Source organism: Oncorhynchus tshawytscha, linkage group LG13 (genome assembly GCF_018296145.1).
Source record: "Oncorhynchus tshawytscha isolate Ot180627B linkage group LG13, Otsh_v2.0, whole genome shotgun sequence".
NCBI classification, from domain to species: Eukaryota; Metazoa; Chordata; class Actinopteri; order Salmoniformes; family Salmonidae; genus Oncorhynchus; species Oncorhynchus tshawytscha.
The window spans coordinates 48,226,511-48,252,432 of NC_056441.1; the positions used below are offsets into that span (position 1 = coordinate 48,226,511).

Consider the following 25,922-nt stretch of genomic DNA (forward strand, 5'->3'; position numbering starts at 1 on the left):
CCGTGTGAACATCACTGACAACCTGAAATGGTCCATTCACACAGACAGTGTGGTGAAGAGGCTGAAACAATGCATCTTTGCCCCTAAGACTCTCTTTTTTTTAAACTTTTTTTTTTACCCCTTTTTCTCCCCAATTTCGTGGTATCCAATTGTTGTAGTAGCTACTATCTTGTCTCATCGCTACAACTCCCGTACGGGCTCGGGAGAGACGAAGGTTGAAAGTCATGCGTCCTCCGATACACAACCCAACCAGCCTGCTTCTTAACACAGCGCTCATCCAACCCGGAAGCCAGCCGCACCAATGTGTCGGAGGGTACACCGTGCACCTGGCAACCTTGGTTAGCGCGCACTGCGCCCGGCCTGCCACAGGAGTCGCTGTAAAAACAGTCAAGTTCAAAGTGAATGGCAAAGATCCATATATGGCAAATATCTATTTGTATATAGGCCTACTGCAGCTCTGATTGGTTATGGCGCACTGGTCTGTGTAGAGTAGGTGCCTGAGTTGTGCCTGTAAATGCAATAGAAGCCTACTCCGATGCGCTCTGCCTACAATAAAATCTCTTGTATAGTTATTAATAATAATAATAATAATAATAATATTAATAAGTCTTGCATTGAAAGTGTCTAATATTGCATTGATTCGATCACAATTCCCACAGTAAAAGGTTCACTATAGGGATGGTGTTGGAAGGGTGATGAGCTGTGCCTGGTTTTCGCCATACATAGCGCTTTGCATTCAGGCCAAAGAGTTACATTTTTGTCTCTTCAGACCACATAATCTTTTACCTTATGCGCTCAGAGTTTTTCATGTGCCTTTTTGCAAACTCCAGGCGTGCTGTCATGTGCCTTTTTCTCAGGGGTGGCTTCTGTCTGGCCACTCTCGCATAAAGCCCAGATTGGTGAAATGCTGTAGAGACTGTTGTCCTTCAAGCAGGTTTTCCATCTCAGCCAAGGAACTCTATAGTTCTATCAGAGTGGGTTCTTGGTCACCCCCCTGACCAAGGTCATTCTTGCCCGGTTGCTCAGTTTGGTCGGGTAGTTCCATATTTTTTTCAGTTTCCCAATGATGTACGCTTGGAAAATGTCAATACTATAGAAATTGTTTTATACCCTTCCCCAGATTTATGCCTCGTCACAATTCTATCTTGGAGATCTATGGACAGTTCCTTGGACTTCAGGGTATAGTTTCTGCTCTGACATACACTGTCAACTGTGGGACCTTACAAAGACAGGTGTGTTTCTTTTTAAATCATGTCCAAACAATTGAATTGGCCACAGGTGGACTCCAATCAAGTTGTAGCCTCATCTCAAGGATGATCAAAGGAACTTTGATCCACCTGTACTCAATTTGAAATGTAATAGCAAAGGTGTGTGAGTACTTCTGTAATCAAATCAATAGTCAATTAGATATTTCTGTATTTCATTTTCTGTATTTCAACTGTATTTCAACTGTATTTCAACTTGCAAATATTTTAAAAAACATGTTTTCACTGTCGTTATGGGGAGAAGCCTACTCCAATGCGTTCTGCCTACATTAACATCTCTTATATAGTTCGTTTTGCATACTGTGTAGATTTGTGAGAATATACACTGCCGGGTCACTTATACATTTCCTTGTTTTCCATGAAAACATACCTGAAATTAGTTGCAAAATGTATAGGAAATATAGTCAAGATGTTGACAAGGTTATAAATAATGATTTTTAATTGAAATAATAATTGTGTCCTTCAAACTTTGCTTTCGTCAAAGAATCCTCCATTTGTGGCAATTACAGCCTTGTAGACCTTTGGCATTCTAGTTGTCAATTTGTTGGGGTAATCTGAAGAGGTTTCACCCCATGCTTCATGAAGCACCTCCCACAAATTGGATTGGCTTGATGGGCACTTCTTATGTACCAAATGATCAAGCTGCTCCCACAACAGCTCAATAGGGTTGAGAGCCGATGACTGTGCTGGCCACTCCATTATAGACAGAATACCAGCTGACTGCTTCTTCCCTAAATAGTTATTGCATAGTTTGGAGCTGTGCTTTGGGTCATTGTTCTGTTGTAGGAGGAAATTGGCTCCACAATTAAGCGCCGTCCACAGGGTATGTCATGGCGTTGCAAAATTAAGTGAAAGCCTTTCTTTTTCAAGATCCCTTTTACCCTGTACAAATCTCCCACTTTACCACCACCAAAGCACCCCCAGACCATTACATTGCCTCCACCATGCTTGACAGATGGCGTCAAGTACTCCTCCAGCATCTTTTCATTTTTTCTGCGTCTCACGAATGTTCTTTTTTGTGATCCGAACACCTCAAACTTAGATTTGTCTGTCCATAACACTTCTTTCCAACCTTCCTCTGTCCAGTGTCTGTGTTCTTTTGCCCATCTTAATCTTTTATTTTTATTGGCCAGTCTGAGATATGTCTTTTTGTTTACAACTCTGCCTAGAAGGCCAGCATCCCGGAGCAACTGTTGACGTTGAGACTGGTGTTTTGCGGGTACTATTTAATTAAGCCGCCAGTTGAGGACTTGTGAGGCGTCTGTTTCTCAAACTAGACACTCTAATGTACTTGTCATCTTGCTCAGTTGTGTACCGGGGCCTCCCACTCCTCTTTCTTTTCTGGTTAGAGCCCGTTTGCGCTGTTCTGTGAAGGGAGTAGTACACAGCGTTGTAAGAGATCTTCAGTTTCTTGGCAATTTCTCGCATAGAATAGCCTTCATTTCTCAGAACAAGAATAGACTGACGAGTTTCAGAAGAAAGTTCTTTGTTTCTGGCCATTTTGAGCCTGTAATCGAACCCACAAATGCTGATTCTCCAGATACTCAACTAGTCTAAAGAAGGCCAGTTTTATTATTTATCTTTAATCAGCACAACTGTTTTCAGCTTGTGCTAACATAATTGCAAAAGGGTTTTCTAATGATCAATTAACCTTTTAAAATATAAACTTGGATTAGCTAACACAACATGCCATTGGAACACAGGAGTGATGGTTGCTGATAATGGGCCTCTGTATGCCTATGTAGATATTCCATGGGGTGGCAGGTAGCCTAGAGGTTAGAGTGTTGGACTAGCAACCGGAAGGTTGCTACATCGAATCCCCGAGCTGACAAGGTAAAAATCTGCCGTTCTGCCCCTGAACAAGGCAGTTCAGTTCCTAGGCCATCATTAAAAATAATAATTTGTTCTTAACTGACTTGCCTAGTTACATAAACAAATAGTCATTTACAACAATAACACTGTATTTCTGATCATTTTAATGGAACAAAAATGGGCTTTTCTTTCAAAAACAAGGACATTTCTAAGTGATCCCCAAACATTTGAACGGTAGTGTATATTTTTTAAAACATTTTATCCAATTAGAATTCAGGCTGTAACACAAACTGTTGAATTCACCAAGGGATATTAATACTTTCTGAGGGCACTGTAGCTGTTAGCTAGGTGTTGATAGCAACTGGCTGACTCATTCAGTGCTAATGTAACGTAAGCAGGCTGGTAGGGATAGTGTTAGCAGGCTAGTAGGGCTAACGTTAGCTGGCTATTTGGCTAGCAACCTTGTAAGTTGATTTGTAACAATAAATTCATAGAGTATTTGCTTGTAAGTTGATTTGTAACAATAAATTCATAGAGTATTTGCTTGTAAGTTGGCTGAACATTTCATTGAAACGAGTAGTCATGAGTGCCAAAGATTTGGTTTCATTTGAAGTTATACATTTGAAGTTATTTCTGTTGGAGTTTACATGATAGGAAATAGACTGGCTTGCAGATTCTCCATATTACACCACACCCCAGAAATCTTTTCCCCGACATGACTTTGGCATTCTTCTGAATTCTGATTGGTTTTATGTAATAACACCAAAAATAGAAATGTGAGATGTAACTTTGCATTGAGACTTTTGATGCTTGTATTAATGCAAATCCATATGTTACATCTGGTTAGGAAGAGTTAACAATATGTGTGTTATTGTATTGGAATGAATTAGAATATATCATAATGTAAATACATTTCCTGGAGACAAACCAATTCTGTAGATTCACCCAGAGCCCAAATGGGCCCTGGTCAAAAGTGGGAATAGGGAATAGGGTGCCATTTGGGATGCAGACAGTTTTTGTATAATAGTGGTAATTGCCGCTGACTAATGCAACCAGATCATTTATATTGTATAGATCTCAAAAACAAGTTCTGATCTAACATTTGCTAACTAGTAACCAAATCGATAACACGTTTTAATCTAACGTTCAATGCAGAGCTATTCAGTTATGGGCCTCAAGAGCTACTGGTTAGTGAATTGATCAATTAATCAAATAATGTAATTGATTGGCCAGATAGCTCACTCAACACCAGATCTGAAACAGTCCTTTATTAGAAGAAAAAATGAAAACCAGCAAAGTGAATCACCCTCTGGCCTAATGGTTAAAATGGATGACCAGATGAGCTGCTGGCCCTCTTAATGGCAGTAAGAGTCAAGCCAGGTGCTTCCTTTCTCTCCACAGAGGTCCATCCATGCCTGGGCCATGTGCCGACCTGGTGTCCTATCTATCTACATGTGTCAGTGCTTCATAGTGTGTTTGCACAGCTCTCTCAGTGATCAACCCAGCTACCTCCAGTCCATCCATGGAGACCCATTGCGGTCAATTGTTTTCAGATGTTCCTGTGCTCATGTTTCAGCATTATGGAATGGCAGCTGCTGTAGAGATGAAATATAAATAACCGGGAGGTTGTTTTGGCAACAGGGAATCATGCAGACAGAAGGAACTGGAGCCTAACTACTTATACCTTGTGTCAACTCTGTGATGTGTGCCCTACCCACGGGGCAAAAACTGGTTGCATCAATGTTGTTTCCACCTCAAAAAAATGGATGACGTTGAGTCGATGTGGAAAACTGATTGGATTTGCAAAAAGTCATACATTTAAGGGAATTTTGTATTTCTTTCACCCAACTTTTTACGTAAATCCAACATGGTGATTTTTTGTTGATTTCATATTGAATTCACATTAGTTGACCACTTGACATCTCAACCAAATGTAAATCAAAACTAGATGTTGGAATGACATCTGTGTTCAGTGGGTAGGCCCTGTTCACTGAGGTGAATCGTTCAGGGGCTGGTTTCCTGGACACAGATTAAAGGGATAGTTCACCCAAGTTACAAAATTACACATTGGTTTAGTCAATGGACTGCTTACAAGGGGCTGGATTCAATCCATATCGCTGAAGTTCAGCACTCTAGCGCGATTGAAATTTTAAGGTAATTTCTGATTGAGCCAACATACACAGTGTTTACCGTGAATGCAGTCTCTACTAACGTGGGAACATGGCCTTTAAATTTCTAATCGCCCTGTAAAGCAGCACTATTGATTGAATCCATCCCAAGGTAAGGAAACCAGTATGTTATTTTGTAATTTGGTTGAACTATCCCTTTAAGCATATTGCCAGTGGTGGAAAAGTACTCAATTATCATACTTGAGTAAAGATAAAGATACCTTGATATAAAATGACTCAAGTAAAAGTCATCCAGTAAAATACTACTTGAGTTAACGTAAAAAAGTATATGGTTTTAAATACACTTAAGTATCAAAACTAAACGGAATTGCTAAGATATACTTAAGTATCAAGAGTAAAAATCATTTCACGTTCCTTATATTTAGCAAACCAGACGGCACAAATGTCCTTTTTTATTTTTATTGACGGATAACCAGGGGCAGATTACAACACTCAGACATAATTTACAAATGAAGCATTTGTGTTTAGTGAGTCCGTCAGATCAGAGGCAGTAGGGATGACCAGGGATGTTCTCTTGTTAAGTGCGTGAATTGGACCATGTTCCTGTCAAAATGTAACCAAGTACTTTTGGGTGTCAGAGAAAGTGTATGTAGTAAAAAGCACATTATTTTCTTTAGGAATGTAGTGAAGTAAAAGTAGCTAAAAATATAAATAGTAAAGTACAGATACCCCCAAAAACAACTTAAGTAGTACTTTAAAGTATAGTTACTTAAGTACTTTACACCACTGCCTATTGCCCAGTACGTTGCAGATAGACATATAATACATTAAAGTGACACATTTCCTATTCTACAAGATGACAATCATATTTGTTCTGGGTGGGTCATACATCTCTCTCTGAATGTTCTGTGCTGTTGCTGATCCTGAACTGGCCCCAGAGGTGTATTCATTAGGAACCAAACAGAAGCAAACTGTACAAAACAGGCAGGGATGTAACTGAATTTGCTCAATAAGAATCTCACTGTTGCAAAACGGTTGTCAATCACCTCAAAGTCAATTTAGGGACGAATTGATTGGGACTTACTGCAACTTCACTTAGATGACGTCAAAATAAGAAAAGGTGTATGATGATAATGATTCTGGAATTCAATCAACTGCAGATATAGGATTTCCAAATTTGTACAACAGGATGGTCTGGATGAAAGGAGTGGGACAGTGATAATATTTTTATAGTTGTAAAAATGAAATTCTTTAGTGATAACTATGCTTTTTGAGGCTGTTCTGACTTAGCGCGCAGCAGCATAGTGAATGAACTATGTTTCAAGTTGGCCTTCATATTCAACAGTTAGCAGAGGGCGAATTCATGTTGAAGGAGATTGTTTTTTCTTTGCCACTTTCACTTGGTTGTCACACTGAAGGGTTACACACGGTAAGACCTTGGCAACACATCACAAACACCACTTCCGTTGTTATAAAAAGAGCACTCAGGCATTTAAACACTCAACAAAGCCATCGCATGAGAGATCATTAGAATGGGAACGCTTTTTAATCTCTCAAAATCTCCATCAGCCTACATAACCCACGGCCCACCCCCGATTATAGCTCATCGCTGTTATAGGCCTACAACATTATGCAAAGGTTAGTCTTTACGTCACATGGTCGCATAACAGTACTGTACTAGTACATGTGAGGAGTGTTGGTGGTTTATAATGGCATGATAGGCAGCCTGGAGCAAAGAGGTCACAGCTGGACACTGTACAATTTATGCAATAATCCTCTGCACTTGATTGCCGAACATAGACTCATTTGGAGATTTAATGTGCCTGAAGCCTAAATAACAGTTAAATAAGACCTTTCTTAAAAGTATGTTTGTTTTGATTCAATAGTATTAGCCATAATTCATACAGGAAGCCCAGCGCTACTGAATGGGAAGGGTTATGGATTCTGTTTTCTCTTGGATACTAGTAATTGAAACCGTCAAACAGTCAGAACAGCTGTAAACTTTGAGGAAACTAAAACAATGTCGCTGGCTCCTCTGAAACTAGATAAAGTAATGATGACAGGTACTTCAGCTCAGTGGGGGAAGAGACATCCTCCAGTTGGTTTCTCTCAGTGACAAATGACAAAGGTAGAATTTTTACTAAAGTCACTGCCCTCAATCTGTCCTTTCTTTCTCACAGAACTGTATGGAGTAGGTTATTCTGTCTATCTCGCACGCTCGACCATCACAAGCAGAAGTGCCTTGCCTCTGTTTCTGTGGGGGCACTGATGGACAAATTCAATATCTTACAGTTCATTCGGTGTGAAATAAACCATACAATATTTACTGTATAATATATTTAATTAGAAGTTGGGTGGTTCAAGCCCTGAATGCTGATTGACTGACAGCCATGGCATATCAGACCGTATACCACGGGTATGACAAAACATTTATTTTCACTGCTCTAATTATGTTGGTAACCAGTTTATAATAGCAATAAGGCACCAAGGGGGTTTGCGGTATATGGCCAATATACCACGGCTAAGGGCTCCGCATTGCGTCGTGCATAAGAACAGCCCTTAGCCGTGGTATATTGGCCATATACCACACCTTCTCAGGCCTTATAACTTAATCCTACAACTGTATCTAATTAAGGGTGAATTATATTCTGAAGTGTTTCTTCTTATCGTGTATAGACTACAGTTTTAATACATAAGTCATAGCCAAGCATATGCTCTCATTCCTTGTAAAAGAAGACACAGACCTCTTCCATGTACTAAGGATCTTGTGTAACTGATGAGCAGTAGTCAGTGTAGGTCTCGGTCGGTCTTAAGGTGTTCTACTTTATCTGGCCACCAGAAGGTCAGAGTCAACCCTAATCCCAGCAGGCACATGACCTAGAATGAACAACCTTATAGAGTCACAGACATGACCATACAACAGACATATCAGTAGTAGGTCAGGCTAAAGGGATCTTGGTCAGGCTAGACAGGTATTTTTGATCAACTATCTTCTCATGTGGAGGTTTCTTTTTCATTGTCAACTATATCCATCTTCCATCGGGGCCGTGTTCATTATGGCATGCGACAGAAAATTTTTCGTTTCGGAATGGGGAAACTAAAATGTCCAGGTAGTCTTTCCCTGTTTCCGTCTGTTTTCTTTTGACTGGTACCCGCTTCTCAGTGTAGCTTCAACTGACCCCAGAGGGTTAAACTGATGAGTACTCTGACCTCAGCTGGAGAGCAGAAGTATGCTGTGGTCCTGCACCCATCGTCATGGCAACCATTGATTTCAGTTTTACCAGCATGATCAGAGGGTAGAGTTCTGATTTGGAAGACATAATATTGAAAAGCCCCGTTTATACCTGGTGTTAACATGTGTCCTGTGTCATCTTGTCCCTGTTCTGATTGTGCCCACATTTTTAGACCGGTATAGACGATCAAAATAAACGGCTGTGATAATATTTCGGGTAAGAATTGATTGGTTATGAAAGCTCAGTTGGCAGACCTTAGTGACAGTCCAGTGGGTAGATTGTACAGGTTCAAGTCAAATAAAGAAAAGGCTCGCAGGGAGATCGGTTGGAGGTGGATGGAGAGCATTAAATGCGGGTTGCGACACACAAGGTCGACCAGTTCGAATGCTAATGCAGCTTTTGCTTTCCAACCTTACCCAACATACTTAACAAATCACATTTCTATTGACATTCTAAACAATTGACTAACTGAACAGCTTTATGTAACTGAAATAAATAAAAAACAGTGGTTCACTCCCCCCTGCTAGCGCAGTGGACTACGCACTGCGGTAGGGACCAGGTCACAGATTCTAATGTTGCTGATGGCTTAAAAAAAAAAAAAAAAAAAAAACCACATTGTGATGGACATTGTGTCGTGAGACAGTACCTTTAGAGGGGACCTACTTTTATCTGTTGAGTGTTTATAATCGTGACAAGTTAGTGTAGCTTACACGTACATCAATGAATGAAGTAGTCTGTTTGGAATGTAATCTATTTGAAGAAGGTAAAATGGGTATATTCATTGAGTTGAGTGTGCTTTCACAGAATAGCATTGGCTAAGGCACAAATAGCCAATTAGATGTGCTCATCTAGCATGCACATGGATTGTGTCCAGGAATACCTGATGGATCTCAGATTCCTTGAGCACATTAGGTTGTTCTGCGTGTTCCTACAGGTAACACCGGATTTCTGTACATCTTAACAACAGGTAACTGCCAGAATAATGGAAACACTTGCATAAATGAGGGATACAAAGTACACTACATGAACGTTGAACGTCTCATTCCAAAATCATGGGCATTAATATGGAGTTGGTCCTCCCTCTGCTGCTATAACAGCCTCCACTCTTCTGGGAAGGCTTTCCACTAGATGGGTGTTTGATGGGGTTGAAGTCAGGGCTCATTGCAGGCCAGTGAAGTTCTTCCACACCGATCTCGACAAACCGTTTCTGTATGGGCCTCGCTTGGTGCATGGGGACATTGTATATAGACTTGTTTATACTGTTTTATTGACTTTATGTTTGTTTTACTCCATGTGTAACTCTGTGTCGTTGTATGTGTCGAACCGCTTTGCTTTATCTTGGCCAGGTCGCAATTGTAAATGAGAACTTGTTCTCAACTTGCCTACCTGGTTAAATAAAAGGTGAATTAAATAAATAAAAATTGTCATGCTGAAACAGGAAAGGGCCTTCCCCAAACTGTTGCCACAAAGAGGGAAGCACAGAATCATCTAGAACGTCATTGCATTGTGGCGTTAAGATATCCCTTCACTCGAACTAAAGGGCCTAACCTGAACCATGAAAAACAGCCCCAGACCATTATTCCTCCTCCACCAAACTTTACAGTTGGCACTATGCATTCGTGCTGGTAGCGTTCTCCTGGCATCCGCCAAACCCAGATTAGTCTGTCGGACTGCCAGATGATGAAGTGTGATTCATCACTCCAGAGAACGCGTTTCCACTGCTCCAGAGTCCAATGGCGGCAAACTTTACATCACTCCAGCTAACGCTTGGCAATCTTAGGCTCGTGTGCAGCTGCCTGGCCATGGAAAACCATTTCATGAAGGTCCCAACGAACAGTTCTTGTGCTGACGTTGCTTCCAGAAGCAGAACTTGGAAGTGAGTGTTGTAACCGAGGACAGGCATTTTTTCTGCTTCTGATGGTCCCATTCTGTGAGCTTGTGTGGCCTACCACTTCACGGTTGAGCCGTTGTTGCTCCGAAATGTTTTCATTTATTGTTGACTGGGGCAGCTCTAGCAGGGCAGAAATGAGACTTTTTTGGAAAGGTGGCATCCTATGTGCCACATTGAAAGTCACTTAGCTCTTCAGTAAGGCCTTTCTACTGCCAATGTTTGTCTATGGAGATTGCATGTATGTGTGCTCGATTTTATACACCGGTCAGCAACGGGTGTGGCCGAAATAGCCGAATCCATTAATTTGAAGAGGTGTCCACATACTTGTGTGTATATATAGCGTATATTGAAAGCAGGTGCTTCTGCACAGGTGTGGTTCCTGAGTTAATTAGGCAATTAACATCACATCATGCATAAAAATGCTTACTAGGCCATTATTTTGGCTACCATGGCTATGCCCTCATAGGATGACAATGACCCCATTCACAGGGCACGTGTGGTCACTGAATGGTTTGATGATCATATGCCACGGCTGTCTCAGTCATCAGATCATAACCCAACTGAACACTTATTGGAAATCCCGGAGCGGTGCCTGAGACAGCATTTAACTATCAGCAACAAAACACCAAATGATGGAATTCCTCGTGGAAAAATGGTCACATCCCTCCAATAGAGTTCCAGACACTTGTAGCATCTATGCCAAGGCGCATTGAAGCTGTTCTGGCTCGTGATGGCCCAACGCCCTATTAAGACACTATGTTGGTGTTTCCTTTATTTTGGCAGTTACCTGAAGTTGTAACTAGTCTGAATGGGATTACAGGCCTGATTGGATTAACTGTATTCCTGCTCTAGTTTTATGGAAAATCTGTACTTGGGACTAAGGGACAGCTAGGCTAAAAGCCAAGTGATCTCATCATCCACTTATGTGGTGGTCCTCACAACCGGTAACTTTTCAACTGCACTCTAGTCATGGCTCAGCAGGCTCACTCTACTGTTCTGGTATATACAGTCGTGGCCAAAAGTTTTGAGAATGACACAAATATTAATTTTCAAAGTTTGCTGCTTCAGTGTCTTTCGATATTTTTGATGTTATATCGATGTTTTGTTCCCCGAGCCACCTAGTTATCACTTTTGCCTTATGGCAAGGTGCTCCATAATGTTGGAAAAGGCATTGTTTGTCACCAAACTGTTCCTGATGGTTGGGAGAAGTTTCTCCCGGAGGATGTGTTGGTACCATTCTTTATTCATGGCTGTGTTCTTAGGCAAAATTGTGAGTGAGCCCACTCCCTTGGCTGAGAAGCAACCCCACACATGAATGGTCTCAGGATGCTTTACTGTTGGCATGACACAGGACTGATGGTAGCGCTCACCTTGTCTTCTTCGGACAAGCTTTTTTCCAGATGCCCCAAACAATCAGAAAGGGGATTCATCAGAGAAAATTACTTTACCCCAGTCCTCAGCAGTCCAATCCCTGTACCTTTTGCAGAATATCAGTCTGTCCCTGATGTTTTTCCTGGAGAGAAGTGGCTTCTTTGCTGCCCTTCTTGACACCAGGCCATCCTCCAAAAGTCTTCACCTCACTGTGCGTGCAGATGCACTCACACCTGCCTGCTGCTATTCTTGAGCAAGCTCTGTACTGGTGGTGCCACGATACCGCAGCCGAATCAACTTTAGAAGACGGTCCTGGGGCTTGCTGGACTTTCTTGGGCGCCCTGAAGCCTTCTTCACAACAATTGAACTGCTCTCCTTGAAGTTCTTGATGATCCGATAAATGGTTGATTTAGGTGCAATCTTAGTGTTGCCTGTAAAGCCCTTTTTGTGCAAAACAATGATGACGGCACGTGTTTCCTTGCAGGTAACCATGGCTGACAGAGGAAGAACAATGATTCCAAGCATCACCCTCCTTTTGAAGCTTCCAGTCTGTTATTCAAACTCAATCAGCATGACAGAGTGATCTCCAGCCTTGTCCTCGTCAACACTCACACCTGTGTTAACGAGAGAATCACTGACATGATGTCAGCTTGTCCTTTTGTGGCAGGGCTGAAATGCAGTGGAAATGTTTTTTTGGGGGGGGGGATTCAGTTCATTTGCATGGCAAAGCGGGACTTTGCAATTCATTGCAATTCATCTGATCACTCGTCATAACATTCTGGAGTATATGCAAATTGCCATCATACAAACTGAGGCAGCAGACCTTGTGAAAATTAATGTGTCATTCGCAAAACTTTTGGCCACGACTGTATAGACTACATTAGACTTGAGTGGAGCAATAGGAGGGAAATGCAGCAATGTGGGGGGCAGTGCACTAATGGGCGGACATGGCATCTCTGGGTTCACTCAACAAATAGCAAGGGCATCAGCCTAGTAAGGGGAGCAATGCTTGAACAAATCGAATAATAACCTCTGAAGCTTGTTTGTGTTGACAACAATCCAGTTAGCAACTGAGACGGACACCGATGGGAACGGGAACTGGTTGGTCTAGTTATAAGTGGAACTCCTGTAGGCGATCCTGATGTAATTCTAGACAAGAGAACCAAGAGGGATATAGACTACAGTCATGTTGAGAGACCTTTTTGGGAAAAGAGGAACCATTCACTCAGTCCGAGTCTCTATTCACACCCATTCCTGGGCCACCTTCATAAAGCATCTCAGAGGAAGAGTGCTGATCCAGGATCAAGCTTGGCCTTTTAGATCATATGAATATTATATTGACAGGGGGACCTGATCCTAGATCAGCAGCGTTATGAATACAGGCCCCGATTTACTCCACACCTAGCGATGACAAATGTACCGTGCTGTTGAGGGCGGACATTTCACTCCAGGAGTTTAGACCATTAACTCTGGTCCAATCATGTCGTTAATTAATTACTAGGACCGAGTCAATGGTGTTAAAAAGAACCCTGAACATATTTATCAACACCATAATGGACGCCACATGGCCATCGGTTAAGAGTGTTTTTACAAAACCCATGCCACATTACCGATCAATTTGGATGTTGAACCGAGTTTGGGTAATGAAGTGTTATTAATAACTGACAATGGAGACCTTGGATATTTTAGCTGAAACGATTTCAGGCTCATGTACTGTGTGACTCAACTGTTTATTATAAAAGGGCTACGTGTGATTCACCCATCCAGTTCATTACTTTACGCCTACACAGGTTATACTGGTACAATAGAAGATCCGCTGACGTCCCTATTTGGGCTGTTGTAATGGAATCTGAAATAGTGAGCTGTGTTTTGGGGAATGACAGTGCCTATTATTCAACCATGGCCATAAATATATTCATCATTGGATCCAACGCAAGATCTGCGTAGTCAGATTATTTGGGGGAAAAAGTAGATGAAGAAATACTCACACGCACGTTGTTCGAGAAACCTTTTTTTAATCTCAACAGCAAGTTAGCTTATGTGTGGTCAACATCAATGAAGGTAAATATAAAATTGGATTCTAAAGACAGGCGTTTGTCAGCAGGAAGTGAAATTATGATACTGAAACACATCCACTCCTAATCTTAATTATTTTCTTTACATCTTCAACTATTACTTAGAAATATTGCTATAATACTTTTTTAAAATGGCATATACTGTTGGACCAAAAAAAGCACTGTCAAGAAGCTAAAACCAAGAAGCTCCTAACTCCACATGGTGTGGTTGGACAGGGAAACGTCTGAGGGGACTTTGGTTTCGTACCTTTGTAAAAACCTGGGTCTACTTATTTCTGGAAAGGATACCCCAAAATAAAAACATAACGGGAATTAAAACTAGAAATAAAACGCTAAAATACTCTAATCTTCAATAAAACAAGTAAAAAAAGGCACACTGAACACTATTCACACTCAACACAATATTTGTTGCATCTTGAGAGCACTCAAGTCTCTAAACCCCAATTTTTTTCCCCCAAAGCACAATGAACAACCAATAGTGTTATTCTCTGCTCTTTCTTTGATAGAACCAAATGTTTTGTGTCCATTTATTGGGATAACAGAGAGTGAATGGTTCCCTCGCTTTTGTTTTAGTCTCCCGGGAAGCAGCAGACTAGGCTAAACACCATTCTGACTACCACCACCACCTCGCTCTCGCTATATTTCCTTTTTTTTACCTTGTAAAAGTGCTCCAGTAATTCAGCGTCCACAGACAATCCTGTAGTCTAGTCTATGGCAGTGTCCCAAATGGCACCCGTATACCTATATAGTGCACTACTTTGACCAGAGCCCACAAAAGCAGTGTAACTATGTAGGGAATAGGCTGCCATTTTGAGAAGCAGACTTTGCCTCGGACCTCGACCACTTCTGTTTTTCATCCTATTTCATGAAAAGTAGAGTTCTATGTCTTCATCAGAGATCTGTATGCTTCAAGTAGATTCAAAAGTGAAGTGTTCATTCTAAGCTTGATGTGAGAGAGCAATTGTGAAATTTGACACAATTAATCCAGTGTTGTGTGACTAACGTTCCGTTCTTACATTTGTCTTTTCCTTCATCTCATTATATATATTTTTTCTACAGCAACCTTTAGGTTAGAGAAACACATTCCTTCAGAAACCCAGTAGGTATTTAGGTATATTACACCACAGAATCATGATTAGACGTTTTCTACCTCAACACGGTTAGGCCCACATCAGCTGCACATCCCAGAAGGTATAAGGACAAGATCTGGAGATAAAACCCTCACCTAACACTAGTGCAGCAAACTGATTTGATGGGACTTAACTTATTCCTTTTAGCGGCTAGTGAAGGGCTTCCCAAACTGATTTGTGTGGTTCGTTGGATATAACTACCCCATTTATAAGGAACGTGAACATAAATCGTGTTTCTCTTCATTAAATATAGATTGGAGTACTGTTTTTGCATTTTTTTCTTCCCTTTTATCTGCTTCGATGGGATTGGTGGGGGGGATTATCTCACGATTACGTCGTCGCTGTCTACGCGGTGATGAGCTGTCACTGTGGATGTTGGCTGTGAGTCATCATACTGGAATTCTCCCAAGAAACGTCACATTAAAGTACGACTTTCTGGTGAGGAAGTCGCCCGTGCGGCTCCCTAGTCCCAGATGGATATATTGCTTCAATATTGCCACGATAAAATATTGACGAACACTGCACTTATCACGCGCGCATTAATTCATTACTTTGTCTCTTGTTCGTTTCTTGTTTTACTATGTCAAACACGCAATGTGTCTTTGAGAGTTCTTGTCCTATTTCAATACAAAATAGCATGGTTGTCGTTTGGATTGTGCTTTCGGTAAGCCAAGTTCCATTGTGCATGTCTTCCAAACGACCAAACTGTGCTAAGTCCAGCTCTTCTCGAAGAGGCTGCTGCGGCTGCTGTCAGCTTTGAGGCAATTTGTGTTCCTGTGGAGCGATATCACTTCACACGTGACACCTCCCATCATGGCAACATCCATCCACATATACCCAGCCAGCCAGCCATGCTGGCACGCCCTTATCGCCCAGGCAGCCACCAGGCCTGGGTCCTAGCATAGGGCTGATGGGAACAGAGGAGTGGGAAGAAGGGAGATGGGGATGATTTTGGTAGAAAGGTTCTGAGGTTGGTTCACCACAACAACAAAAATAGTATTCATTGATACAAAAAAAAAAAACACTTTCCCATGTACCTTGACCCCCATCTCCTCTCCATCATATCTACGACATAATGCTGTGTAGGTTTTCAACTGTCGGTAATACCGCTTTCTCCCCACAGTTCCACCGGTTTCAGTTCACCAGTACGAAGCCGTGCTGCGAGTCTACAGTCTCCATCATCTCGCTGTCCAGAAAGGAGTCCTGGAGTTCGGCGGGGAGTGCCAGCCCCTCGTACCCGGCCACAGGTGCCTCTCCTGGGCCAGGCGGGTGTGGCTGCCCGGGCTCCAGGGGGAACTCGTATTGTTCTGGATAAAGTGCCTCTTGAGGGGAGTGAAACTGTCCCTGCTGGTCACACAGCTGGTAGCTGTAGCCCAGGGCCTCGGGGGGGTGATTCTGCAGCTGGCCGGCCAGGCCGGGGGGCATGAGTACTGGGCTGAGGTGGGAGTGAGGATGGGGGTAGTGGTGGGCCAGGTAGGTGTTGTAGACCAGGTTGTCGCTGGGCTCCATGAGGGGGCTGAGGGCCTGGGTGTAGGGAGCGGAGGACTGGGAGCTGCCCTGCTGCTTGTGGGCCCCAGCCATTGCCCCCAGTTGCTGTGGAGGGGCCCCTGGGTCCCCTGGATAGGAACCCTCTACTATCTGCATCTGGTTGAAGTAGGTTTGGAGGTGAGTCTGCTTCTGGAGGTACATCCTCTTCTGGTGCAACCTGAAGATAAAGCGATATAGGTTATAGAGACAACCAGGAAAACAAGAAGTCGGTGGGATCTGTTTGATAGCTAATAATGTACCTATGCTCCTGCAGCTGTTGCTCTAGACTCCGAGGATTCTCCTTACAGAAGAGCTGGCAGCTAGCAGGACTCACATTAGCCATGACACTAGCTTTCTGTAACGGAGAGAGATGGACATATGAGGGATTCAATAACTATAACTTACCAGTCTCAAAATGTGCCATCCATAATCATTGATAGGTATAAAATGACAGTGAAATTGAGAAAATCTTACAGTGATGCAGACAAACTAACATTTTATTAGTCATTGTTTAATTGTAATTGATTACTCCTTTAATAAATATTTGAGATACATACAGTATAAGACAGATTGAATGGTGTAGTACCTGTAGTCTGTGCGTGAGATATTGCGTCTCGAGACTTTGTCTTCGGGACAGTAGAGGTTGGGCGCCACCCTGGTATAAAGCCAAGTTATCCTCGTGCTTGGATGCCTCTCCCTGAAACGCATAATACACACAGAAGAGTTCAGAGGAGGTTACACTCACAATCTCACTGGGTTACAGACGAAAAGCAGATCAAATTGTTGGCGACCAAATTTACCCGGACGGGGAAAAAAACAATCCCGTTGTAAAAGATTGCTTTTTATTCCGTCAATGGAAATACATTTGACCGTCATGCTTATCGGTCTTTAGGTTAATTTGCTAAATTTAGGGGAATTCATTTGGGAGTGTGCATTATCGTTAGTCGCAATTTATCACACGAGCACAGCATACACAGCCTATTTTGAGCGGAATATCACTTGTCAGACAGCACTAGACCTGCTGCGGTTCCTCAAGCACGTTGCTGCTGGAGTGAAGCATGCTTTTATAAGCCCAGTCTTTGCACAATAATTCTATATGCAATCGCATGTTAAAAACAGTTTTGATCGCCATGATTAAAAAAGAGCTACTATTTTTATTATTCAACTGGTAATTGAAGCACGCCTTCCAATTCGCCATTCAAGTGCATAGGCAACGGTAGGCAGGCTATCAGCACATCACCCACCACTTTGCAACGTGAGCTGGAGGCAGTATGCATTTTGAAAACATATACTTCATTGTTTGAAACCTGAATGTTTTACGTCATATTACGAGGCATGTCTTACTTTGCTTCAAAGTAGCCTGGGCAAAATCTGTTAATTGAAACCAGCATTTCTCACCTGTTCTACTGGTTTTCATATACATTTTCTTTCATTGTCCAGAGGCCAAAGGCCTCCTTGTCATATCAGCAATACATCCTAGTTGCGGCATCTTTAGATTCCCCCTCATTCTAAGTTTCTACCTGAGATTTTGATCACCGTCACATATGCGCTGTTTAGAATGGAGTTTCATCACAGGAGTTGCATGTTCTGTCAAGATGAATTATCATAAGATAAACGTGATCTCTGTCATCCTGAGCACCGTTGGTGGACGCCCGAACGGGTTTACGCACCCAATGCATATGGGTCCGGTACATTTTCTCAAATGGAAAGAAAATCCAAATCTTCCCGGTCACGTTGTCCCAACGGAAACCCTGACGTGGAGGCGCGCACCTTGAAAACACACACTCACACAGCTCCACTGAGTAATGAAGTCATTGCCACTCTTGTATACAGGGCCAGTGTGTTGCTGTTGTTGTTTTAATGTTGTTGCTGACTGTGTATAGTGATTGTGTGGGAAACAACTATAGGGACCTTGTGGACAGACAGGCATGCTGCCAATAAGCCCTTTCGACCACTAGGGCTTTGTCCCAAATGGCACCTATTCCCAATCCCTATTAGTGCACTATTTTCGCCCAGAGCCCTGGTCAAAAGCAGAGCACCAAATGGCTAGGGTGCCATTTGAGTCACAGACTAAGCCTCTGTGTATATACCACCACAACCAACCAAACAACCACACACACAGGCCTTGTGTTGACACGCAGCAACCACAGGACGCACTGTTCTAGGGCAAGGGAGATGGATGTACCGATTCACAGATGGATCGTGCCCTCTCTCTGTCCGTCTTAGCGGCCATTCAATTGACTCGTTGTTGCCCGTTTACAAGCGGCAGCCGGTACATTCTACTTCTCAGATTTGGCGATTCAGTTTCAGTCAGTCACACAGTTACTTCTAAGATAACTCGATTGCCTTTCTCTCTCACAGGCACGACACTTTCCCTCTAACCTCACTCTCCCTCTTTCTCTCGCTCCCTATTTTTCTGTCCCTGAGCGAGTGAAGGCCCAGTGGGCACCAGTCATTGCTATGGGCAGCAGTATTACCTCAACAATGGCTGTATTCACTCTGTGCAGCTCCAGGGGCTGACTGACAGTCAACAAGGAGACAATTTGCCTCTTCGTCCGGACGGATCATTATATAACCAGCCTGGTCTGTGATTCACCGGTTGGCTGGCTAACTAATCACTGGTGAGGTCAGGAGTGGTGCTGCTGGGTGGGATCTCACTCTCGGTCACTGTGGAGCCAGTACTGACCTGCAGCTTGGGGTCCAGCAGGTTCTGCAGGTTTGCATGGGGCCCCAGGGTCCTCATGGAGGATGGGTCCTCCCCAGAGCCCATCTGCTCATACATCTGTTTGTTCAGCTCTAGGATGCCTTTGGTCCGCGCCAGGTTCTGGAGATGCTGCCGGAACGCAACCAGACCTGACAACATAGAGTTGGGATTATAGCATCCAAACTAATTGTTATAACTCGGTTCCCTTGCATCTCCGACTGAAATGACATGGCCATCACTTCTAGCCCTACCTTCACCGCCTGCAGGGAGAGAGTATGTACGTCATGAGTGTGTGTGTGGGTGGGTGGGTGGTAACAGTGTGTGTGTAATGGTGATTGTAATAAAAATCCATCTCCGGCTCCTAAAAGGCTGGCTGACTGTTCATGATGGCGTGAACCATGGGACCTGACTCATCCTAATAATACGGCTATATAAAGATTTGAGAAGCTTCTCCACATCTCCTCCTTGCAGCGGCACGCAGAACCCAGCCGCTTCAAACAGCCATTACAAAGAAGTGGGGCTCCGGTGACTCTTAGCTCCTGCTGTGTGTATGCGCAGACTGAAGAGGCAGCTGGGGGGAGGGGAAACACACACACACACACACACACACACACACACACACACACACACACACACACACACCTCCTGTATATACATTTTAAGCGCTATTAATTAAGTTACTTTACAGGGTGCTTTTTCTGCTGCTACGGGATTAAACATTAAAAACAGAGCTATGTGGGCCAAACCTTCAAAGCGCAGTCTGATTCACAAAATGAATCATCAGAGAGAGAGAGAGAGAGAGAAAAGCGAAAGACAGAGTGGGTGGGTGAAAGAGAACAAAATAAAAGAGAATGAGAGCCAATTTCAGCTTGAAAATGTGTGCGTACAGGGGTGTGAATGAGCTGCGGTTCACAGGGGTGTCGTGTCGTCTGTGCAATGATTAGAGACCGAGACCTTGATGATGGCGTCTCTCAGGGGCCTCATGTTCAGGGGTTGAGGGAGGACAAGATGCTCAGATGGAGACCTGAAGTCAATTGTATTTTTCATTTAGCAAATGACACCCTATTCCCTGGTGTATATAGTGCTCTACTTTGGAGCAAAGTCACACCGGGTGTCTTATGAGACGGAGGCTGACGACAGAGAGAAAGATGGAGAAATGTAGAGGGAAAGACAGAGTGAAAGAAACAGGAAGACGGAGAAGGAGATGAGTAAAGATCGAGAGACAACCAGTGGATCTCACCTTGTGTGAGGGAGGTGTCGGAAGCGCGGCGGCCCTCCCTGAAGCTGATGGGCGAGCGATTGTGGGCCTCCCTCCTTTGGGAGCTCAGGCCCTGCATGGTGGGGTTGGGGGGCCGCTGGCTCATGAAGGGGCCCTGGGTCATGTGGGGCCCCGAACTGTGGGTGTTGGCCAGGACCACCTCGCTGAGAGAGGGAGCGTCCTCCAGCAGACCCAGGTCACTGTGCAAGGAGCCCATGTCGTAGCCCATGTCAGAGTCCACGCTGCCCAGGGACGGGTTGTGGCCCATGGTGAACAGTTTACCTGTTGGTTCACAGCAATACAGGGTTCAGGGTACAGGGTTCATTGACAGTACTACTGGTGTATTGGATATTGCTCTAATTAGGGCCACAGGTTTTTCCAGGTAGGCCTGGCACAATTATCATATAAACGTGTAACCGACACTATGGACAATAACCGTGAACAAAAAATAAATGTTGTTGTCAATCGTTTTTCATACAGTCATGTTATGATAAGAGGGGATTCAACTTTAAATTCAAGTAGATATAGTTTACCCAATAGGATGAATTTTATTATTATTATTATTATTTACATGAAGTGGGTAAAGTTAGCAATCATTTTACGAGCAGAACGACATGGTTGGGTGGAGACCATTTCGAAAAGCTCAAAAGCTGTCAAAACCAATAGTTAGAGACAAGCATGTCACTGAAGCTGTCTTGTATTCATTAGGTATGTGATAGCTACATTTTCAAATAATGTATTAAGATGCATTACAAGCTAAATAAAAATTTATATATAATTAATATAACAGTGACCATTTGCATGACAATTAATCGTTACCCCAAATTCCATAATCGCCACAGCCCGTTTCCCCGGTAAGGTCGCTGGAAAGATTCCTGAGAGGTATGCTACAAAGCAAGACCAATGACTTAGCCAATTAACTTCCCAGAATATTCTGAAATAACAATTTATTTTTTAAGAAGATAAGCATGAAATGGGCATGGTCTAATTGCCTCAATAACCAAAACACACTAAGTTTAGCTTTCTTAAATTAACCAGAAAATCAAGTTATTTCAGTTATTAACCTGTTGATCCTGCTTTGTAGTGTACCCCTCTAGCCTCAGCTAGATACAATAAATAAATAAAACCAGTCCATCCACTCATTCATTTATCCATTCATCCACCTATGAATAAATGTGGTGCCTTTAAAATAACAATTTCCACAGGAAGCGCACATTTTCACCATTCACATACGCAATACTTGCTGGCTTAGCAGATCAACAACCCATCGTATGAACACAGGCCTATGTCCCCTATCTAGCCAATGACCTATATGATTCTCTAACGTCCCAAAGCCGTGGTCCAGTTCTGACCTTGGTTGATGACGGGGCCCAGCTGGTTAGTGACCTCGGACAGGGTGTGTCGGCGCTGGCCGAAGCGGGCCGTCTGGAAGGCGGAGAAGAGGTGGGCGGGGTCGTCCTCGGCATCGGGCTCCTCCGTCTCTATGCCCTCGTCGATGGACGTCTCCATCATGTTACTGGGTGACGACGCGCTGGACTTGCGCAGCACTGTGGGGGGCAGGGGGTCCAGCATGCAGCCATTCACCTAAAGGCAAAGACCGGGAGAAGCATGGTGAGTTGTTTGCTGGAGCAATCCATTTATGAAATGTATTTCACAGGGACAGTGGACATTAATTCCCTTTCCACATCAATGCTCAAGTGCCAGTTGTTTGCAAAAGAGCTAATTTTCATCCCATAGTCCTTGGGAACTCGCTATAGAGTTCAAACTGGGTTACCAACACAGACTCTCAGGGCATTCTCTCTGGGGAGCTAACGTGAGTTTCCAGCACCCAGGCAAGGTTACTCATCATGAGAGAGGGTCTCACCTAAACACTTCCATTACACTTTGCTCTCCCCATTTATCTTCATGCCTATGGGGCAGCATGAGACTATGACGTGAATGGGACCTCCTCGGTCTCACACACACACACGGTAAATGGCTCCTCTATTAATTCATGACCAGGCAGCTTTCCCCTAATGTGCACATCCAGAGGGCCCTCTCCACTTGTGTTATTGGAGTGGACAGCTCTGCACCTACAATCCTGCAAGGCTTGGGGACTGGATGAGTAAACCAAATGTGTCTGCCATTTCTTTCTACCCCCCCCCCCCCCCCCCCACCGTTGCTCAGACACTGTAAGAGGGAAGAGGGGAGGAAGTCTGGTATGCATGTACAGGAAGTGTGCTTTGGCCGAAAGTGCAGCAAGAGACTCTTCCACAGAGACAGACGCAATCAGGCTCGCTCGTCACACACGCCTCTCGCTCAGTGTCTCTCTCGCACACAAATGTCTCACGCACTCGCACGCACACACTCGTCTGCCTCTCTGACACACCCCCTCGCTGACACGGATCATCTGGATGAGTTGCCGGGGTAACCAGAACCCCGGGCTCCTCCAGTCAGAGCCGCTTCGTACAATTCCTGAACCCAGTCCCCTGAAGCGTGCTAGGCCAGGAATGCTGCCTGTTTCTCAACACACTGGGGACGGAGAGGGGCTGGCTGCACGAACCCAGGCCACACCAGCCTATTACTGCACTAGTGCCTAATGTGCATCCAAAAGGGGCGGCAGGCAGCCTAGTGGTTATAGTGTTGGACTAGTAACCGAAAAGGTTGCAAGATCGAATCCCCGAGCTGACAAAGTAAAAATCTGTCGTTCTGCCCCCTGAACAAGGCAGTTAACCCACTGTTCCTAGGCCGTCATTGAAAATAACAATTTGTTCTTAACTGACTTGACTAGTTAAATAAAGGTGGGGGAAAAAGGCACACTATACCCTTATTAGTACACTAGTTTGACCAAAAGTAGTGCACTAAAATAGGTAACAGGGTGCCATTTGGGATTCATTCCTAGTCCCTACAGTGCTTAGAGCCAGCAGGGGCTTATAAAGAGTGAGGGAGGGCAGAGGGAACGGCCTCAACAAGCAGCATCCTGGTCATGTGTTCTGCTGGTGCTCCTGCTGCTGGTGCTCCTGCTGCAGAGATCAGGCTAGTTCCTTGTTTTTGAGGGGCCACGCCGTGTTCCCTCACCAAGATAACACTTGAGCGTTATTTTGATTTAATCTCTCACAAGCCTGCTGGTTACACAGCATTTTTTAAATGAGGGTTAATATATATTTTTTAAGTATAGTTCGTAAGTTAAGAAAGAAATTGGTTGTAAAAGTCATAAATAATGGTCAGAATAAAACTAAGGCAGCTGTTCAACACACAGCAGAAAGCAGGGGAATGGTAGATTGCTCAACGTAGAGTGCTGACGTCAGGAGCGAAGTCGAATGCTAAAGCCTGGCCAGGCTGGAAGAAAAGGTCACAGTCTGGCACAGATAAAGACAGACACTTAGCAGAGGAGGAGGAGGAGGGGAGTAAGGGAGAGAGTCTGGATCCAGACGTGCAGGGACAAGAGTACAGCAGATGTCACATGGTCCAACACTAAGTGTGTGTGTGCTCCTAGTGTGTGTGTGAGAGAGGGAGAGAGGTCTCTGATTGTGCCCGAGCTGTAAAGAACTGGCAGCTGTCATATCAGATGTGTGGTCCCAGCCAGTGACAGACAGACAGAGGGGACTGAGTGTAGTGGCTTACGTAAACTAGCGAGGGGCAGCTGGCCTTGCGGTTACTGTTAGACCCAGCCAGCCCAGTGCCTAAGCCTTAATGGCTCTGGGGACCTGCTCACAGGGCAAGACCCATCCCTCCATTCCCCCTCTGATAACCAGGCTGTGGCTAGGGCAGAGTGCACAGACAGAGTGCATCTCAAATAGCACCCTGTTCCCTATATAGTGCACTACTTTTGACCATGACCCATAGGGACCTGATCAAATGTAGTGCACTATATAGGGAATAGAGCGCCATTTGGGATGCAGCAGAGAGAATGGGGGCCAGCCAAGTAGCATTAGCAGCAGGTCCAGGTCAGGAGGGGTCAGAATAGGACAGGGGATTTGAACGAGGTTAACACACAGACACACCGTCACGGTCCCAGCTTATGTACTCTCCCTGTGGAGCCCCGACCTCAGTGAAATGTGAGTCAGAGCTCTTTCATAACATAACTGTGACGCAGTTACCACCATCCATCACTCAGGCAGCATCCCATATGGTACCATATTCCCTTTATAGTGCACCACTGCTGACCAGGGCCCAGGTCAAAAGTAGTGCACTACTAAATAGGGAGTTGGGTGCCATTTAGGACGCAGCCTCAGGTGGAACTAACTAGAAGTTCCCACACAAGGTATAAAAGGGGGTAAGAGGGGACTGGGGCTGGACTGTGTTAGTCCTCAGCTGATTTTGTGTTGTTGTTCTATTGAGTGCCAAACTGGCAACGCTCTGTTCTCTCGCTGCCTGGCTGTGGGGCGTTGGGGACAGCCTTGAACAAAGAGCCCCCTGGGGAGGAAAGGAGGGAGAAAGGAGAAGGCAGCATGAGTGGGCTAAACTAAATTAAATACAGACAAGAGTCCCCTCTAGGATAACTCAACTGCAGTGGCCAGTCGGGGTTGGGGTGGCCTGGGGGGGGGGTCGGTCCTCTGTAGCGTCACCACTGTCCAGTTGCAATAAGTGCACCACAGGGTCGTGTTCAGTAGGAGAAAACCTTTTGAAACGTTTTCAAACAGGGGAGGTTCTCCCTGAGTTTGTTCAATATGAACATCAATTTGTTTGTATCCAGCTGGAAAACTGGATAACACTCCACATAGTGGGTGTCCACAGGCCAGGGTGGTTCAGAATAGCTCGTAACCTTAGATTACATGTTGTTTGGCGTCGTGACTTACTTTAGGAGTGGCCACGTCCTCGACCATGAAGCTGTGCTCAGGCAGAAGAGGCGACTGCGGGAAGTTAAAGGCATCGGCCGAGGCTTGGGGCAGGGCCGGGGAGCGTAGGAGACCCCGCACCCCCTGGGGCAAGAGACCCACCTGGGGGGAGCCACCGCTCGGCTGTAGGGGACATAGATGGAGGGGTACAGAGAGAGCGAGAGAGAATGAGGGAAGAAGATCAGGAGAAAGAGTTGAGGATAAAAGTTGGAGAGAGAGAGAATCAAAAAAAGAGAGGAAGAGGGTGAAAAGATTGGATAGAGAGCGAATCAAAGAAAGAGGGTGAAAGGAATGATAGAGAGCGAATCAAAGACAGAGGGTGAAAGGAATGGATAGAGAGCGAATCAAAGAAAGAGGGTGAAAGGAATGGATAGAGAGCGAATCAAAGACAGAGGGTGAAAGGAATGGATAGAGAGCGAATCAAAGAAAGAGGGTGAAAGGAATGGATAGAGAGCGAATCAAAGAAAGAGGGTGAAAGGAATGGATAGAGAGTGAATCAAAGACAGAGGGTGAAAGGAATGGATAGAGAGCGAATCAAAGAAAGAGAGGAAGAGGGTGAAAGGAACGGATAGATAGCGAATCAAAGAAAGAGGGTGAAAGGAACGGATAGATAGCGAATCAAAGAAAGAGGGTGAAAGGAACGGATAGATAGCGAATCAAAGAAAGAGGGTGAAAGGAACGGACAGAAGCGAATCAAAGAAAGAGGGTGA

The 25,922-nt window shown here is 44.2% G+C and overlaps 1 protein-coding gene across 2 annotated transcripts in view; it reads right to left on the reverse strand.

Moving 5' to 3' along the window:
* Positions 1-13,696: 13,696 nt before the first annotated feature.
* Positions 13,697-25,922, reverse strand: part of sik2b (salt-inducible kinase 2b) — a 63,479-nt gene continuing 51,253 nt past the window's right edge. For both annotated transcript variants that reach the window (XM_024442063.2, XM_042295822.1), the window contains exons 9-15: positions 25,174-25,335; positions 21,748-21,979; positions 20,378-20,677; positions 19,120-19,286; positions 17,020-17,130; positions 16,694-16,788; positions 13,697-16,611 (exon numbers count right to left, since the gene is read on the reverse strand). In XM_024442063.2, the coding sequence (XP_024297831.2) occupies positions 16,041-16,611; positions 16,694-16,788; positions 17,020-17,130; positions 19,120-19,286; positions 20,378-20,677; positions 21,748-21,979; positions 25,174-25,335 (1,638 nt within the window). In that variant the 3' untranslated portion in view covers positions 13,697-16,040. The remainder of the gene's footprint in view (positions 16,612-16,693; positions 16,789-17,019; positions 17,131-19,119; positions 19,287-20,377; positions 20,678-21,747; positions 21,980-25,173; positions 25,336-25,922) is intronic.